The sequence below is a fragment of the Chiloscyllium plagiosum genome, chromosome 23 (genome assembly GCF_004010195.1).
Source record: "Chiloscyllium plagiosum isolate BGI_BamShark_2017 chromosome 23, ASM401019v2, whole genome shotgun sequence".
Classification (NCBI taxonomy): domain Eukaryota; kingdom Metazoa; phylum Chordata; class Chondrichthyes; order Orectolobiformes; family Hemiscylliidae; genus Chiloscyllium; species Chiloscyllium plagiosum.
The window spans coordinates 44,789,349-44,809,550 of NC_057732.1; the positions used below are offsets into that span (position 1 = coordinate 44,789,349).

The 20,202-nt window shown below is 39.8% G+C and overlaps 1 protein-coding gene across 1 annotated transcript in view; it reads left to right on the forward strand.

The window, feature by feature from the left end:
• Positions 1-13,883, forward strand: part of LOC122561837 (rab GDP dissociation inhibitor beta) — a 41,528-nt gene extending 27,645 nt beyond the window's left edge. The window contains exons 3-11 of the mRNA XM_043714064.1: positions 34-133; positions 1,086-1,220; positions 2,574-2,772; positions 5,650-5,781; positions 7,167-7,266; positions 10,220-10,391; positions 10,957-11,101; positions 11,916-11,970; positions 13,200-13,883. Of these exons, the coding sequence (XP_043569999.1) occupies positions 34-133; positions 1,086-1,220; positions 2,574-2,772; positions 5,650-5,781; positions 7,167-7,266; positions 10,220-10,391; positions 10,957-11,101; positions 11,916-11,970; positions 13,200-13,355 (1,194 nt within the window). The 3' untranslated portion in view covers positions 13,356-13,883. The remainder of the gene's footprint in view (positions 1-33; positions 134-1,085; positions 1,221-2,573; positions 2,773-5,649; positions 5,782-7,166; positions 7,267-10,219; positions 10,392-10,956; positions 11,102-11,915; positions 11,971-13,199) is intronic.
• Positions 13,884-20,202: the final 6,319 nt, after the last annotated feature.

The window sequence follows — 20,202 nt, forward strand, 5'->3', positions numbered from 1 at the left end:
GCTTACACTATGCTAAATTCATCCTCTCTTCAGCTGTACAAAAGGTTTAATATCCCTGGTTCACCACCTGAATCCATGGGCAGGGGAAGAGATTGGAATGTGGACCTGATTCCAAAATTTCTTATGGCAAATGGTAAGTTGCAAATGTATTTCTGTATAACCTACAGGACACTTTTTTTTTGTTTAAAGATGTCATTAACTTAGTGGCACGAGTGACCACAACCACCGCTGAATGTAAAAAGACAAAAGGAAGGTAGACGGCAGTCGGAATCCAGGGTTTGGTAGCCTGAACTCTAACTACAGATGGTAGTGGAATAGCAGTGCAATGTCTGCGATGTGAAATGTTCTCCCACGGGGTAATGATTGTCTGGAATTCTCTGCCACGAGTGTCATGGGGGCTAAATCTCCAAAAGAATTTACAGAAGAGATAATAGATTCTTGAAATATCAAGCAGTTTTTATCTATGTTGAACCAAAACACCGACAAAGTCATGCCTAGCATAGATATTCATTATCTTGATGAATGGCACAACAGGCTTGAAGGGCCAAATGGTGTACTCCTTCAGGCTCTTGGGTACTACTGCCTGAACTCCCCACAGATTTCTCAAGTTATGTCAACCAAGTGATTATGCACATATGGGCTGGTGCTATCTACAACTCCTCTCTGTCTGCTAGTGGATATTTTTGCTAACTTCACAATTCCTTATTGCTACTGGACTGAATAATAGCTAAATGAAATTCACATAATGGTATATAAAGATATGTCGACTGTGTAATTAGGGTAATGTTACAGGTGCACAGGAAAAGTAGGGTGTTCAAGTATGTCGATCATGACTTGGTTGTGCATTTGCCTCTGATTCAGAAGATCTTGGTTTCAAGGTTTAAACCTAATCTAGGCTAATAATTGACAATGGCCTGAGGTTTTGAGTCCTATATAACTCTCCCTCCCTCCTTCTCGTTCATGCCTTTCTTCCTACCCCTGTACTTCTCCCTTCCTATCCTGCTATGGTAGTTCTTTGTAATTGTTTTTTAATTAAAATATGTACAAGCATGCATTCTAAAATGTAAGATGCTTTACGTTTTTAGGGCAACTTGTAAAGATGCTGCTGTATACTGAAGTCACCCGGTACCTGGACTTTAAGGTCGTTGAGGGCAGCTATGTTTACAGAAAAAGCAAAATCTACAAAGTGCCATCTAGTGAAAGAGAAGCCTTGTCATCCAGTGAGTAGGAATTTAAAGATAAAGTGGTTGCGATTTAAGAGGTGGTCTGAAAGTTTATAGATGTTATGACTCTGTTATCTTTTCTAGCAATTGAGTTCAATCTCAAAAATAGAATGAACCTGAGACAATCCTTTTGTAGCTACTCGTGCAGGAAAACAGTACTAGATGTGCAGTAGCAGTTTCCTTTTTTTTTCCTTTGTTTCAAACAGCAAATGTTCTTGTCAAGCTTATGCAGCATAGTTGCCTCCCAGTCTAGTAGAATAGCTCTTTATTCAGTCAGAACACCAATCAGATATAATACTGTAATACTGGAAAGTGCTATTTCCGAGACATTTGCCTAACCAGCTTAGTGCTCTTACCAAAACCTTCAATTTTACAGCTATTTAACTCACATTATCTTTGCTTTTGTGCGGAATAATTTCAAAAGTTTATAATTTTCCTTTTTTAAACTTGCATTTGTGAAACACTTGGCTTGCAATTTCAGCTAGAATTAATGTTAACATGAATGGATTGTTAATTGATCTGTGATGTTCACGTTTCAGTGCTTATTCAGTTTTGACCAAGGCCAAATGATATCATGAACTCAGTGGCCCTGGTGGGACTCCAGCTGAGCATCTCAACCCCTTCCATCCAGAGATGGATCCTCTACTTAGCACCTCCTGAAGTTTGGGTGTAAATTGCCTTGTCTTTGCACTGATGTACAGCACTGGGTCTTCACATTATTGTCCTTAAGAATATTTGTGCAACAGCCTCATCCTGTTGTTTCCAAGTCCACTAACGTTCATGACTGGGTGTGGCAAGATTATAGAACTTGATCCTTTGGGATCTCTTAGCCCTGTCCTGTTGCATGCTGTTTGCTATTAGTCATGCAAGTATTCATGTGTTCTAGTTTCATCAGATTGGAAGGAAATGTTTTAGCACCGAGGTTGATGCAGTCCATTGTGTCTATGCTAGTTAATCTGTTTGTAGGTATGCCTGGTTTTGCACCTTACGCTTTTCATTTGACCAGAATTGACCACTTGGACTTAATATTGTTGGTGGAGTGAAGGGGGTATAGTGCAATAAAGTTGCACATTGTGGTTGAATGCAATTCTTATGGCTGACTGTGCCTCTTGGTGCGTGGAGTTAAGTTGCAAGATTTGCTATGTCATGTGAAGTTTACCACTTATGTTTAGTCTCTTGGTGTGACTCTTTTTATTAGTAGGTTTCCAATATTGAAGTCAATCCAGACAAAACATTTTGTGAAGTATATTTCCTGAAGTGTTGAGTTGAAGCTAGTTTTAACAGAAATTTTTTAAAATTTAAAAACTAGTCTGTTTCATGTATTTACTAAATTGTTGGGTTTTTTTTTAGAGTTATTAAACTTTATGGAAAAAAGTAGATTCAGAAAGTTTTTGCAACGTGTTTCTATTTACGATGAAAATGATCCGACAACTTGGGATGGCATTGACCCTAAGAAATCAACCATGAAGGATGTATATGACAAATTTAGTTTGGGGGAAGATGTCATCGACTTCACAGGCCATGCTCTAGCCTTGTATAGGACTGATGAGTGAGTAGTTGTATATGCAAGACAAAATTACTCTAACATTTTATATATCTGTGTACAATATCGAGTCAATTCCTGCCTTGCTCATCCTTTAAATTTATATTTTAATATTAATATCCATAATATTAATGCTTCCCCCAACTGCTGGTATATGAATGTTAATTTGTTAAACCATTTTGTTATATTCTTAGTCTTGTTCATTTTTGCTGCTGTTACTGCATGCTGGGCATTATATTTTCTACTTGTATCCCTCTGAAGTGTTGTTAAATAACTGTCCCCAACCTTTGCATTTTTATTCTCTTGTGCAAATAAAGTAAGCCTCTTAATTATATATTGAGTAGTATTTCTGCACAACCAGGTCAAGATGTCTTGAAATGCATAAGTGGATAAATCCTTAGGACCTGATCAGGTGTACCGTAGAACTTTGTGGGTAGCTAGGAAAGTGACTGCTGGGCCTCTTGCTGAGATATTGGTATCATCAATAGTCACCGGTGAGCTGACGGAAGACTGGAGGTGGGCTAATGTGGTGCCACTGTTTAAGAAAGATGGTAAGGACAAACCAGGGAACTATAGACAGTGAGCCTGACGTTGGTTGTGGGCAAGTTGTTGGAGGGAATCTGATGGACAGGGTATTTAGAAAGGCAAGAACTGATTATGGATAGTCGACATGGCTTTGTGTGTGGCAAGTCATGTCTCTCAAACTTGAGGTTGTGTTTTTTTTAGTAACAAAAAGGATTGAGGGCTTAGTGACAGACATGATCGATGTGGACTTCAGTAAGATGTTTGACAAGGTTCGCCATGGGAGACTGGCTAGCAAGGTTAGATCTCATGGAATACAGAGCGAACTAGCCATTTGGATACATAACAGGCTCAAAGGTAGAAGACAGGGTGGTGGTGAAGGGTTGTTTTCCAGAGTGCAGGCCTGTAATCGGTGGAACACAACAAGGATCTGTGCTGGGTCCACTCCTACTTGTCATTCAGATAAATGACTTGGATGTGAGCATAAGAGTTAGTTAGTTAGTAAGCTTGCAGATGACACCAAAATTAGAGGTGTTGTGGACACTAATCTGAGGTAACCTTCTTCAATGGGATCTTGATCAGATGGCCCAATGGGCTGAGAAGTGGCAGATGGAGTTTCATTCAAAATAATGCAAGGTGCTGCATTTAGAGAAAGCAAATCTTAGCAGGACTTATACACTTAATGGTAAGGTCCTTGGGAATGTTGCTGAACAAAGACTTTGGAGTGCAGGTTCATAGCTCCTTGAAAGTGGAGTCGCAGGTAGATAGGATAGTGAAGGTGACGTTTGGAATGCTTTCCTTTATTGGACAGGGTATTGAGTACAAGAGTTGGGAAGTCATGTTGCGGCTGTATAGGACATTGGTTAGGCAATTTTTGGAATATTGTATGCAGTATCCTATTGGAAGGATGTTGTGAAACTTGAAAGGGTTCAGAAAAGATAAAAGGATGTTGCCAGGGTTGGTGGATTTCAGCTCTAGGAGAGGCTGAACAGGCTTGGGTTGTTTACCTGGAGCGCTGGAGGCTGAGGGGTGACTTTACAGATGTTTATAAAATTGAGTGGCATGAATAGGATAAATAGACAAAGTCTTTTCCCTGGGGTCGGGGAGTCCAGAACTAGAGGTCATGGGTTTAGATCTCTTATATCTTACCCCTCTCACCCTAACGGGCAACCTTTTTATGCAGAAGTAGGTGCATGTGTGGAATTGGCTGCCAGAAGAAGTGGTGGAGACTGGTACAATTGCATCATTTTAAAAGGCATCTGGATGGGTATATGAATAGGAAGGGTTTGGAGGGATATGGGCCAGGTGCTGGCAGGTGGGACTAGATTGGGTTGAGATGTCTGGGCAGCATGGACGAGTTGGACTGAAGGGTCTGTTTCTGTGCTGTACGTCTGACTATGATTTTATACCACATCAGTCCTCTGATCAAGTGTTATCAGATACCAGGACAGCATCTTTCATGTAGTGAACTATGCAGCTTATGTATATTATCAAATTGGATTCTCACTAGTTGGGCTTTCTTTTGCTCTGACACATCTTTGACTTCAAAGAACATAAAGGTGTTCATACTGCTTTTGGTCTGTAATGATTGTGAATTTTCTATTTTCATTTAAATGACAGTTTACTAGACTATTTCACTGGATAGTTTGTGCTCTTCCATTTGATCAACTTGGTTTATTTCCTAGGTGTCAGTGAAATGTGAATGCTGTTTTTGAATACTGCATTCAGTTCTGGTCTCCCTGCTATAGGAAAGGTGCTGTGAAACTTGTAAATCTTTTCTCAACCTTTTCAAGGATGTTGCCAGGGTTAGAGGGTTTCACCTATGGGAGGGACTGAATAAGCTGGGCCTGTTTTTCTCCCTGGAACACTTAACATCACTCCTCAGCCTCAAAGGTTTATAAGATCATGGGCATCTATTGAGTGAATAGAGAAGGTATTTTCCCTAGGGTAGGGGAGTCCAAAATTAGAGGAAATTTAAGTTGAGAGGGGAGAGATTTAAAAGGACCACTAAGTGGGTAACCTTTTCATGCAGAGGGTGGTATGTGAATGGAATGGACTGTCTGAGAAAGTAGTGGTGGCTGGTGCAATTAGAACACCTTAAAAGCCATCTGGATGGGTATGTGAATAGGAGGAGTTTACAGGAATTTTGGACCAAATGCTGACAAATAAAACTTAAACTTAATTTAGGATATCTGGCTGGACTGAAGGGTCCATTTTGTGCTGCACATCTGACTATGTATCAATTTTATTTTCTCTCCTTTCCCTGTGCATCTTCCGGGGAGAACTGTGGGCATCTATTTTGGGCTTTTTTTTTTCAAATGACGAAGCTGATGGTCATGTTCAAATCTTTGCCCCTTTCAGCTACATTAACCAACCTTGCCTTGAGACATTAAACAGAATTAAGCTCTACAGTGAATCACTGGCTCGTTATGGGAAAAGTCCATATCTGTACCCTCTTTACGGCCTTGGAGAGTTACCTCAGGGTTTTGCCAGGTGAGAATTATAATTGGTAGATGTTCTGTTAAATAGTGAAATGCATTTTTAATTAGTTTAGACTTCTGGCACTGAACCGTTTTTGACTTGTGGTTTAAGACTTATTCTAGCTCTAAGCTACAAACTACTTCTAAATTTTAGATCTTGATTAAAGAGATTTACTTATGTATTTGTCAAAGTATGTTTTTTTTTAAAAAAACTTTTTGAAATAATAACCCTATCGTTAAAGACTAGCTCAGGGCCTATATGCTTGGTCTGAGACATTTTCTGCTGTCAATCATCAGCCTGCAAGGAAGTACATGTACACCAAGCATGATTCCACTTGTCCCTGTCTTTTGTGAAAGTACCAGACCACTCCGTGAACGTCCTCTGTGGTACTGAAGCTCGCATCATTGGTCAATGCCTACATTACCCAAAACAAATCAATGTCTACATTACATTTTTGATGGTTATGTCTTAATTTGTGCAAACTTAAGATTGTGTATTCCTGTCTTGTCCACCCAATCTCTAACATTTGGAAAAAAAAGGACAATTTTGACACCACTCATGTACATTTGCCAGTCTACATTTTTAGAAACAAGTTTTCAAACTGGATGTGTTCAACTTTATTAACAGATTTCAGCAGTTTTAAATGTCTCATTTCAAATGTCTTTATTGAAATTTGAACCTGCTTAATCTTTTGAGCTACTTCCAAATACAGATATTGGACTGCAGTATTAGCACTCAGCGTTGTTTTATAATTAACAAAATGTCATGTTTTATTAGAAAATCTTTTTGGCTATATGCCATCAAATTGTCTAGCAATTTCCTGGCTAAAACATGAATGCTTATCCTGTACAAGACACCCTTAAATCCTCATTCTCTGCTTGGGGTGTTTATACTACTTTGAAGGTTTTGAATTTACACTTGTAAGGCATTATGTATTTTTGCATGTGTTGGAATGCAGAGTGACAAACGTGTTGTGGCTTAACATCAATATTTGCAATCCTGATTTCTGATATCTGAATACACTCATGGATTTCATGTATCTGATTTGACTTCTGGACTGGAAAAAAAGTCCACTTAAAATCTAACTGAATGTAAGAAAGTTGCTTGTTTCTTGACTTTTGTTTCAAATCACACAGGACAAAGTGCCATAGAACAGAACACACACTTGAGCAGAGCCATGAAATGGCGGAGTATTTTGCGAAATTGCACAAATTTTCCATGTCATGCATGTTTGGCAATATTTCTGAGCAATTCTGATATTTTATTGTCTCTGTTCTTATGGTCTTTTGATTTGATTCTTGAAGGTACAAAAAGGTTGCAGCCACAATCCATCCTTGGCTGACCTAGCTATTCAAAGCAATTAGCATTATGTATTAATGCTGGCTTTGTTTCCTTAGGTTAAGTGCCATTTATGGTGGGACCTATATGTTAAACAAGCCTATTGAAGAAATAATTGTTGAAAATGGGCAAGTAGTTGGAGTCCAGTCTGAGGGCGAGGTGAGCGCTTTAAGCCTTTGAGCAAGAATTAGTATTTGAAGTTAGCCAATGAAATTTTTTTCTATGTTGTAAAGAAACTCTATTGAGTCTTCCATTTACAATTGGAAGGTGACAGACCTGTGATAGTTCTGCAATCATAAGATTTCTGTGTAAACATTTTACATCCTTTCTGTGGTTGAGATTTTTAAAAATCGTTTCCATCATTCAAAATAGTGATATAACCAAGGTTGAAGTAACTACAAATAGTGCTTGATGCCCAAGACTCCCACTTAACAATTTACACATTGGATCTGCCATGGAGAGCTATTGTAGTCTAAACACTGCTTTGAGTGGCGATGCAGACTATCTTGGTTGTACTTGGATAGTCATTTGCAGTCCAGACTGTTTAAGTCTCTCCAGCCGATCTAAGTGATTTATTCAATGTTAAATTGCAGATGTTCCATATGCAAGACCTTAGTTAGCCATCACTTACTTCTACTTAGAGTCATAGAGATGTACAGCATGGAAACCGACCCTTCGGTCCAGATATCCCAACCCTATCTAGTCCCACCTGCCAGCACCTGGCCCATCTCTCAACTCCTCCTATTTAAAAACCATCCAGATGCCTTCTTGAAATAAATTTTCAAAACCTCTTTAAAAAAGTGATCTGCTATGACAGCTCTATATACACCAGCCTGTCCATTGAGATTTGAAGCCCAACCCCTCAGCTCAAACATCTGACACTAAAACATATTTTTTTTCTTTTCAATCCCAAAGCACATTGTCTATCAGACAATGAATCATTAATTTCTTTGTGAAGAAGCAGTGTACACAGGATTGAGGGACGTTTCAGGGCATATTTAACAAAATGAATTCACGTAAAGTTACAAAGAAATGACAGGCTGAACTAGCAGATACAGTCAATGGCCAGGCTTTTCATAAACTACTTCCCAATTTCTAAATTAATTTGATGTAACTAGTCAACAGAATACAGCTTAATGTAATATGAAAACAATCAATAGAGGAACATTTTTGGCCATTTGTAGATTATTTTTAAGTAAATATTTATCAGTTAATGCTAAAGTTTCACTTTGGTCACAATGTTAAACTAATCAACTTCCTTTTTTACATTACTGATTTATGGTGTATTATGTTCTGTTAGCTGAGTTTAGAATTGAGAGACCTTAGCTTTACTGTTGGAACATTTGGAATGTCATCATTTTTAATCACCTGAAGAGCAGAGTAATCCTCAAAACAATCCATGGATTATTTGTGAAGATGTCATTTGAGTTGGATACCCTGCCATAAACTGTTGGCAGCAAAACTATTGCATACTGGCAGAGGTGCAATGGACCAAATATCTCTTTATGATACAAAGTATGAACAGATTCGGCAGGTCTGTGTGCATCAATCCGAGAGAAGAACTGTTGACGTTTCTAGTCCAGTGGCCCTCCTTCAGGACTGAATAGCTGGGAAAAGGATGGTACTGGTAATGAGATTTTTTTTTCTAGTAGGCATGGGTGGGGTTTGACCAGAGTAGATGGTGACTGCCCAGAGAGATCAAGATAGTCAAACAAACATTGATAAGCTGAGAGAGAAGTGCTGGTAGGATGCTAATGGGAAGTGTAAATAAGACCATAAGACACGAGAGTTGGGTCATTCCGCCCATCAAGTCTGCTGTTCCTTTCAATCATGGTTGATATGTTTCTCAACCCCATTTTCCTGCTGCCTTGTAACCGTTGATTCTGTTTAGTCAAGGGTCTATTCAACTGTCTTTTAACTGTCCTCATTCCTGAGGAAGGGCTCATGCCCGCAGTGTCGATTCTCCTGCTCCTTGGATGCTGCCTGACCTGCTGTGCTTTTCCAGCAACACATTTTCAGCTCTGATCTCCAGCATCTGCAGTCCTCACTCTTTCTCCCTGTCTTTTAAGACACTCTGACTTGATCTCCAAGGCCTTCTGCAGCATTGAGTTCCACAGACTTACAATACTCTGGCTGTAGAAATTCCTCCCCTCAATTCTAAAGTGTCTGTGGCTATGCTACAGTGTCTCCTACTAGTGCAAAAGCTACTCCTGGTATGTCCAAGGCTTCGTGCAACCTCCCCATTTCCTCAATGATACCTGTCTCTCCACCTATCACCTTGTAATCTGCAAACATAACTAAGTCCACCTGTTTCTTCATCCAGATTGTTAATGTATAGCATGAATTGTTGTGGTCCCAACCCTGATTCCAATAGGATGCCACAGTCACTAACTGCCATCCTGTAAAAGACCCCTTCATCCATACCATGCCTTCTGAGAGCTAATCTGTGTGTCTGTGCCATGTACCTTGCCACTAACACAATGGGCCCTTTTTCTTTTTGACCAGCCTCATGTGTGGTACCTTGTGAAACGCCTTCTGGAAATTCAAATGGATAGTGTCCACTAGCTCTCCTTTGTCACTTGCTTGTTATGAATAGTTGAATGTGGGTCAGAGCAACTAGGGGTGTCAAGAGAAAGTGGTGAATATGGGGTGGAAGTCCACGCTCTGAGATTAAATACATTGAGTCCATGATGGAAGATGAGGTGTTATGCTGGAGTACTGCAGCATGTCTGAGACAAATGGCGTTATGTTGAAGTGGCAAGCAGCTGGAAGCTTGGTCATTTTTACAGACCTAGCATGGGTGTTTGGCAAAGTGGTTGTCTCATCTATCTGCTCTCCCCTGGCTTGTCTCCCCAGTGTACAAGAGTGAGCAATGAATTCAGTAGATTGGATCAGATGAAATGTTGATAAGTCGATGCTCCACTAAAATAAACGCCTTTTTCCAGCATTTTTTCTCAGTCCTGATGAAAGGTCACTGACTCATACTATTAGCTGTTTTTCTCTTGCCAGATACAGTCAGAGTTTCCCCATTCTTTTCAGTATCCATAGTTGTTTTTTGCTTTTGAGATTAAAATTTAACAGTACCAGAATTTGTCAAATTATTTATTTTCAGATTGCTCGCTGTAAGCAGCTGATCTGTGACCCTAGTTATGTGTCTGACCGTGTGAAGAAGAGTGGCCAGGTGATTCGAGTTATCTGCATAATGAGTCACCCCATTAAAACCATAACTGATATAAATTCCTGTCAGATTATTATTCCCCAAACTCAGGTCAACAGAAAGTCTGGTGAGTAACTTTGATAAATCTGCATTTTATTCTATCCTAGCAATAGAATTGTGCACACTACCTCTTTTGGTACCATGAGGTGTCGAAAGTCATGTTCAACTTTTGATTGCAGAAGTGTTTTCCACAAATGAGACCAAGTAGTCTGTGGCAATTTACGGCTAGCTTATTTAGCATGAGCAAGGCCTACAAATGTTGCCTGTTTTGCTTGTTGGTATATATTTAAAGGATCAATTTGCACAAGATGGGAGCAGAGTGTAAAGGGTCCAAATTTTTTGACAGTAAAAGATTAGATAGTCATAATTTGAGACTAGGTACACTTGCAAAGCAGAGGAGTGCTGGTTAACTTATTGTTCTAGTGCCAAACTAGTGTTAATGAGGCATTGAATCATCAAGCTGAGGTAATATACGATTTTGTTTATAGAACTGAAAAATTTGAAGTGTGAAGTTTCAAATTGAAAATGAGAATTTCTGGAGCAGTAAATATCGTCAATTGTCTTTAGAAATGGAAGACTTGTTTCAACTTGTTTGACTTAGCAGTGTTTTTTTATATAAAATCATTCCTTAGACATCTACATTTGCATGATATCCTGTGCACACAATGTGGCTGCTCAAGGAAAGTACATTGCTATTATTAGCACAACAGTGGAGACCAACGATCCAGAAAGTGAAATTAAACCAGCGTTGGAACTTCTGGAACCTGTGGAACAAAAGTATGCTTAATATTTTGAATTGTTTTGGAGCTTTTGGACAATGCTTAATTCAAACTATATAGAGTAAGCTTGCTTTTTGACAGTATGTCTAACATCCTGGCCTTATTTTAGTCCAACCTTCTTGATGTAATAGTCCTAAGGTAAATAGTCAGCTGTCCCAGACCACAGTGTAGACGAGAAGCTCTTAAAAAGAAATTGGTGTGCCATGAATAGCATTCGTTTAAGGACATAACCAGTCCTTAGCACCAAAGCCATGATGTAGTTGCTCAGATATTGGGTACAAGGGTGGGAAAGCCCAACGAGACTAAAGCTAGAGGACCTACTTTAAGACTAAGTTCATTTGTTTCAGGATGTGTGAATTTTTATTTGTGGATTGTTAGTGTGGAATCCTGTTGCCCAGGATGTAATAGCAGATGAGTCATTTATTCAAGGATAAGTTGTACATTTTAAAAGAAAAAGGAGTTGAAGGTTAGAATGTTGGGGCAAGACAATGGAACTGAGCCCATCACTAGGTCAACGTTTGTTTTATTGAATGGTGGAGCAGGTTTGAAGGACCAAATAGCCCACGTTAGCTGCTATATGCCTTTGCAATACTAACTAAATACTTTCAATCTTGTACAAACTTACAAGTTTGCAGCTAAATTTAGGTCACAGCATAAAATTACAAGTTTCATGCACCTATTAATGGAATGGCTCCAATAATAATAATGACTTGAATTTTGGCTCTTCCCATTAAAGATAAGCAGGTAGTTCAAATTGTTACCAAAGTAACATGAATTTTCTGGATAATTTGGTACTTTTGTCTACTTTTCAGATTTGTTTGCATCAGTGATATGTATGTTCCAACTGACATGGGAACTGAAAGCCAGGTAAGAATATGACAAATTCTTTACATTCTAGAATCAAATGTGAATTAGTTATTTAGCCAGTGGAATTAAAGGTTCATAAGTTTCTGGCAACTGACAAGTGCTCACTGCTTGATCACTCTTGGTAAAAGTTGTATGATTTGTTTAGTCTAGTGGCAAAATAAAGGTGGGAGATTGAACTCAACCCTACTTTTAAAGCAGTCATTGTTGAAATGAGGTGGAAGCAGAGATTCAGCTATTCCAAATTGAGTGATGTGCGGAAAGATGGCCATAAGTTTGGGAGGCAACATGCTCAGGCTCTTGAGGCACTAGCAGTTGGAGAGTGGTTTTCCTAGAGCTCCACATCTTAGTCCCACTTCCCCAGACGCTTAAAAACTTTCTAAAAAAGAGCTGAGTCTGTGCTTGAGTAGAAATCACCATTTATGAACCAACTAGCATGGTGGCCATGAAGAGAAGTTGTCTAGTGGGGATGAGGATGACACAAGGTAGTTATTAGTCATGGTGAATTCAAAAGGTATGTGAAGAGATGATTGTGTATTCAAGGTTTGGACCATAGGAAAAACTGAGGAAGTTTTGACTTTGCAAAGTAATTGAACAAGGAATCTCCATTTAGCTGACATAAATGGATTGAGCTTGGATGTTAAATAAGATTTTGAAGAGGTAGAGGAGAGACCTTAAGGAGGCAACAGGAAGCTGATGCATTTCAACATGAGCAGTGAGCATAGAGTTAATGAAGTAGTTAACATTTAGCAGAGTTGATCCAGATTTGGTGGTTTTGTGGTCTAACTTGATCTGGTATTGCTGTTGTGCACCATACCCGTTCCATCACTTGGTGCGATCATGCTCATCTGAGACTTTACTCCCTACCCCCTTGGTATGGTTAAGGTTTGCAGGAGCAAAGGATTGGAAAGTCTAAATTTTAAATTGGTTGATATCTGCAGATGTGTAGATATTGATTCCCTAATGCTGACTGGGGAAAGGGTATGGATGAAGATGGGGCCAAGTTTAGATTTCATATGGATTATCTGAAGTGATGGCAAGAGAAGTCATTGAACAAAGTACCCTGGCTCCAATCAAGTGGGTAACAGCCAACCTAAATGTAACTGGCTCAGAGTTGGATAATGAGGTGAGGTCTTCTATAGTTTAGATAACAGGTTCTATATAACTAAGTGGAAAACTGCCATGCAGCAAACTCATTTCTGAATTAACTGATTATTTTTATCTTTCAACAGATTTTCATTTCAAGAACATATGATGCAACCACACACTTTGAGACCACTTGTGATGACATCAAAGATATTTACAGGAGGATGATGGGGGTTGAGTTTGACTTTGAAGAAATGAAGCGGAAGCAGAACGATATCTTTGGAGAGGATGAGCAGCACTAAGGTTCAAAGTCTGAAGTCTACACCTAATTGGCAGATTCAGTGTGGGTCTCATTAAGGAAACTAGTGAGCGCTGCAGAAAAGAAAGTTAATATTGTGGGTCCTGCTTATTTTTTAAATCGCGTCTTCAAGATCCTGACAAGTATTGCACTGATTTCTAGATGGAAATGCCATCAGTTGTCTTTGGCATCATGTGTAAATTTTGCTGATATCTAGGGATGTTGTCCAAAGAAGACAATTTACTGATGTCTGATAGGGTTTTGGAGGCAGCGCATTGGGGTGGGGGGTGGGTAGCAGGTATTTGGGAAGCCAGGATGTAATTCGATGCATTCTTTGCTGTAAACGTGGAAAATTGTAAAATGCTAAATCAATATTCCATTTTTGTGGAAATATTTACTGCCGTCTGCTTTAACATCAGCTCTAACATTTAATGGGTTCAAAGTTCATTTGTGTAATCGACTAACAGTTTATGATGGATTGATTCTATGTAGAACTGCAACTTCATAATAAAAACATGTATGTATACCACCAGCCATTTATAAACATGAAAGACACTTGTATAATTTTTAATCTTGTTTACATTTCTGGGGGTTTCAAATAATCAGCTGGCACCATTTAAGCTTCCTGCAGATCCAGTTAACTGAAGAGTTCAGAGGTGTCGCTAGTCTATTAAAAACCCTAATGTAACCTCGGGCATTGAATTGAAGTAATCCAATGTACATTAGAGCCAACTTGAATTTTAGCCAAATGAAGAAATAATTTTCAAACAGATGGATGTTGAATGCCTTCTCCATCTCTGATTTGGAAGAATCAAACCAAATGCAGCGAAATATCTGAAAGCTTCAAAGTTCTGTCATGACCACTTGGCACAAAATGACTTCTGTACTAGAAAGTTAGATGGTCTTCAAATAAACTGCTGTATGCTTTTGAACCTACCATATTCTTTAAGCTTTCTTACTGCAATGCAAGTTGTTGGCCAAAATTGTAACAACTGTTTTTTTTTATTTTGCATTGGGAATAAAGTTCCCACCTTCCCTCTATTCCCCAAAATGGTTTTCTGACTTGACTGTTGTATACCTCCTTAAATAGAGTTAATGAAGTAGTTAACATTTAGCCAAGTAATAAATATTTTGAGTGGAGTTGCCAAATCACATTTCACTTTCACTTGGGTAGACTTGATTAACTCTAGATTGACACATTAATATGACTCGCAGCATCACTTTTAGTGTACTGGAAATTGAGACCCATCATTCACTTTTACAGAAGCAAAAATTTTTATGAAAGTACACCAATTATCCAATTTACCTGTCTTTGACCCAAATTGACAGCATGGCCCAGGTTACCATAGTTAATGAGACTTAGTTAGACAAGTAAATTAACTAATAACTTCTATATACACAAACGAGGAGAATGTGTGGGTGGAAGGGAAAGCAGTTCAGCTATCCCTGATCACAGGATCTGCTGGGATGATTGCTTGTGTTGATCAAAACACTGCTGCTGAATCTTTCTTCCTTCAGATGCTTTCACTAGCTTGCATGAGGAACAGGGTGGCTGGCTCCCACTTACAAAGAGCCTGACTTATTAATGAAATGTTGCAGCAACTGCTGAAGGAAAATCAAACTGGTTTCCTTCAGTAGCTTTTCCTGTACTAAGCCATTCACTCCTGAGCTGGTGGAGCTCTTTCTCTTGTTCACTTCAAGCTGCTCACTACTGAGAAGCGATCACTGGCCTTGTGCCTTTTTAAACCTGTCATGGATAACTGGTCACTCATCCACAGGCCAACTGGCTACTTGTTGCTGGCTGAATCTCCACTTTTTGACTTTGTTCCAGCTTGTCTGACCTTCTATTGCTGCTTGAACAAAGTGTTTGCAATTAGTTTCCGGTTGCTTGCTGTCCAAATATGCAGTAATGTCTTTGCAATTCTTGACTTATAAAACATTTCCAACTTCTAGGCACAAAAGAAATCAAAATTCCATAACAATTAAAACCCTCCACAAATAACTTTCTTTTGAAGCAGCTGTCCAAAACATCTTTTGATGCTGCTCTTCTAGCACCATACTTCTTGATTCTGGCTCTCTGAGCATCAGTCGTCCTCACTTTTTCCTGCAACTGCTGTATTGATTTTAGCTCATAAAGCTTTGTGAAACATCCATTGTCTGGATCATCCCTTTCCTCTTTACACTACCCCTTCCCTGCTGAAAGCTGTAGAGAGAAATACTGAAAAGCTTTTTTTTCTGTTATGGAAATAAGCAGATTGGTAATTCAGAATGGACACTAAAGGAGGTCTAGTGTAGTGATCTGTTTCACTTCACAATATTGAATGCTAAGCTTAGCTAAAATACATGTTACAGCTGATAAACATGTATTTTTAAAACCAGGTTTATGCTATCTCTAGCATGGCAGTACATGGCTGTAGTCGTACTGAGATGTTGTATCTGCAAACACTGTCCTGCTCCTACTGAAGCTCAACTGAATTCTACTGTGGATGTTGATGCACTGCAGAAATTCGTCAAGTCTCCTTTAGACAGTGTTCTCCAAGCCTACGAGCACTGCCATTCAGAAGGACAAGGGTAGCACATTTGAGTACTACAACCTGTTGTTCCCATCTTTAACCATCATCCAGATGTTAAAGTACACAATACTGGTGCTCCCTCACAGCAATGTATGTCTGCAGCAGTTGACATGGCAGCTCATCACCACCTCAAGCACAGCTAGATATTATAAATTTGAAGACTTTGCATCCACTGCCTTTTGAGGAGAATTCTGGATCTGATTCAAAGGTAGGTAGAGTTCCAGTGGCAGGGAAACCTTGATAGCTAAATCTTCCTATCACAGCCATTGATATGAATTTTTTTTCCACGTGTTGCCCTGTCCTATCTCCTATGGTGGTACGGTTAGATGGGAGGAGCCAGGCAAATTCCATAGAAGACCTCAATAGTGAACCAGGCAACCGCATTACCACACACTATGTCCAGCACAAGTGGAATCCAATCCCCACCCACCCCCAAAAATATGCACAAGTTCTATGATGAGAGGAGATGGGAGCAAGAGTTGAGATCTGCAGGTCCCTAGCTTTGGACTGGCATGAAGGTGGTAGAGGTTGATTCGATAGTTTTTAAAATGCTCTTCTATTCCTATTATGTCAGTTTGCTTCACTTCCTTCTAGATCCACTCTGCTCACCCCACACAAGGAAGGAGCTAGCGAAGGTGCCAGAAAAATATTGTTCTGTTACAAACCTGGCTGGAAAATCACATATAGCAGGCTCTCCTCCCTGCAATCTGAAAACCAGAGTCGAACTCAATCTCAGAATTGGGAATGTACAAGTTCATGAATAATGAGCAACTGTCTTCCCGACTGAGGAACCATCTGTTAACTTGGGCATTTCATTGATTTCTTGTCCTGCAGGAACAGGTGGTGGTTAACCTCTTCTGGAGAGGAAAATCCAAGAATCAACCCAGAATTTGATTCACTATGAAGGACAATTTGTCATTTGACTCTTGGAGCTCCCTGTTGGCATGAACAATCACTTTGTCACTCTCTGTCCACAACTTGCCAAGATCCAGCAGGCAATGGTTGAGTGCCTAAGCTTCAACTCTTGATGCCACAGAAGTGTGCAAGGAATACTCCTATTCTGCGGTGGACACCATACTTGCCTAATAAAGATAATTTTATCTTCCTTGGGGACTTCAATACAAGGTTTGAAAGGATGCTCAACTCTGGAAAGGAATTCTTGGAAAGGAAGCGGTTGGAAATTGCAAACCCCAATGGGATTCTGCTCATCAAATATGTGGGACATCAGCTGGTCATCACCAACACACTTCCACCAAAAAGACAAGTTCACGATCAAAGCATGTCATAGTTTGATCCAGAGACCTAAAGGATGACCTCATTGCTTTCAGAATGACCAGCAGACATGTCTATCAAATGCCACCAGAAGCAGCTGAAGACAGTGAAACCGTTCAGGAAAAAATCTCAACGTTGAGTGGCTTTATGCACCAAACAGACCAGTGAATGTACAGCAATGTCTTCACCAAAATCTCTAGAGAATTCATTTGATTGAAGTGGAGGAAATCTGGAAAGAGCTGAAGGTAGCTATCGTGGCGAAGAAACCCATCGGTTCCAAGAAACACCAAGACTGGTTCAATGAGAATGACCACTAAAAATCACACAACACCAGGTTATAGTCCAACAGGTTTATTTGAGGCATTAGCTTTCAGACTGATGCTCCTTCATCAGGTGGTTACTTGATGAAGGAGCAGGGCTCTGAAAGCTAGTGCTTCCAAATAAACCTGTTGGACTATAACCTGGTGGTGTGATTTTTTTTTTTACTTTGTACGTCCCAGTACAACACCGGCACCTCCAAATCATGCAGATCATCCAAGACGTAATCAATAAGAATAGGAAAGCTCTCCATGTCTGACGAACCCATGTCACCAGAGAGACCATGAGGAGAAATCATCAACAGTTAAGGTGAAGTTACAAAGAAGAGTAAAGGAAATGAAGAACCAATAGTGAACTGCGAAAGCTAGAAGTGACCTGTAGAAGAAGGACAGATTGCACCTAAATTGGAAGGGGACTAATATACTGGCAGGGAACTTTGCTAGAGCTGCTAGGGAGGATTTAAACTAGTAAGGTGGGGTGCTGGGACCAGGGAGATAGTGAAGAAAGAGATCAATCTGAGACTGGTACAGTTGAGAACAGAAGCGAGTCAGTCAGGGCAGGCAGGGACAAGGTACGACTAATAAATTAAACTGCATTTATTTCAATGTAAGGGGTTTAATAGGGAAGGCAGATGAACTCCAGGGCATGGTTAGGAGCATGGGACTGGGATATCATAGCAATTACAGAAACATTGCTCAGGGAAATGCTACAGGAAGGATAGAAAGGGAGGCAAGAGAGATGGGGAAGTGGCATTTTTGATAAGGGATAGCATTACAGCTGTGCTGAGGGAGAAGGTTCCCAGAAATACATCCAGGGAAGTTATTTGGGTGGAACTGAGAAATAAAGGGATGATAACCTTATTGAGATTGTACTATAGACCCTCTAATAGAGGGAAATTGAGAAACAAACTTGTAAGGACGTCTCAGCTATCTGTAAGAATAATAGGGTTGTTATGGCTGGGGATTTTAACTTTCCAACATTGGCTGGTATTGCCATAGTGTTAAAGGTTTAGATAGAGAGGAATTTGTTAAGTGTGCACAGGACAATTTTCTGATTCAGTATGTGGATGTACATAATACAGAAGGTGCAAAACTTGACCTACTCTTGGGAAATAAGGCAGGGCAGGTGACTGAGGTGTCAGTGGGGGAGCACTTTGGGGCCAGCGACCATAATTCTATTTGTTTTAAAATAATGATGGAAAAGGATAGACTAGATGTAAATGTTGAAGTTTTAAATTGGAGAAAGAAAAATTTTGACGGTATTAAGCAAGAACTTTCGAAAACTGATTGTGGGCAGACATTCGCAGGTAAAGGGATGGCTGGAAAATGGGAAGCCTTCAGAAATGAGATAACGAGAAGCCAGAGAAAGTATATTCCTGTCAGGGTGAAAGGAAAAGCTGGTAGGTATAGGGAATGCTAGATGGCTAAAGAAATTGAGGGTTTGGTTAAGAAAAAGAAGGAAGCATATGTAAGGTATAGACAGGATAGATCTAGTGAATCCTTAGAGTATAAAGGAAGTAGGAGTATACTTAAGAGGGAAATCAGGAGGGCAAAAAGGAGACATGAGATAGTTTTGGCAAATAGAATTAAGGAGAATCCAAAGGGTTTTTACAAATACGTAAAGGACAAAAGGTTAACGAGGGAGAGAATAGGGCCCGTCATAGATCAGCAAGGCGGCCATTGTGTAGAGCTGCAGAAAATGGGGGAGATACGAAATGAGTATTTTGCATCAATATTTACTGTGTAATAGGATATGGAAGATAGAGACTGTAGGGAAATAGATGGTGACATCTTTCAAAATATCCATATTGCAGAGGAGGAAGTGCTGGATGTCTTGAATGGATAAATCCCCAGGACCTGATCAGATGTACCCTAGAACTCTGTGGAAAGCTAGAGAAGTGATTGCTGAGCCTCTTGCTGAGATACTTGTATCATCACTAGTCACAGGTGAGGTGCCGGAAGACTAGAGGTTGGCTAATGTGGTGCCACTGTTTAAGATGTGTAGTAAGGACAAGCCAGGGAACTATAGACCAGTGAGCCTGATGTCGGTGGTGGCCAAGTTGTTGGAGGGAATCCTAAGGGACAGGAACTGATTAGGGATAGTCAACATGGTTTTGTGTATGGAAAATCATGTCTCACAAACTTGATTGAGTTTTTTGAGGAAGTAACAAAGAAGATTGAAGGCAGAGTGGTAGATGTGATCTATATGGACTTCAGTAAGGCATTTGACAAAGTTCCCTATAGGAAGGTTAGATCTCACGGAATACAGGGAGAACTAGCTATTTAAATCAAAAGTAGAATACAAAGGGTGGTGTTTTTCAGACTGGAGACCTGTGACCAGTGGACTACCACAAGGACCTTCTACTGGGTCTTCTACTTTTTATCATTTACATAAATGATTTGGATGCGAGCATAAGAGGTGCAGTTAGTAAGTTAGCAGGTGACATCAAAATTGGAGGTGTAGTGGACAGCGAAGAGGGTTACCTCAGATTACAACAGGATCTTGACCAGATGGGCCAATGGGCTGAGAAGTGGCAGATGGAGTTTAATTTAGATAAATGCGAGGTGCTGCATTTTGGGAAAGCAAATCTTAGCAGGACTTATACACTTAATGGTAAGGTCCTAGGGAGTGTTGCTGAACACAGAGACCTTGGAGTGCAGGTTCATAGTTCCTTGAAAGTGGAATCAC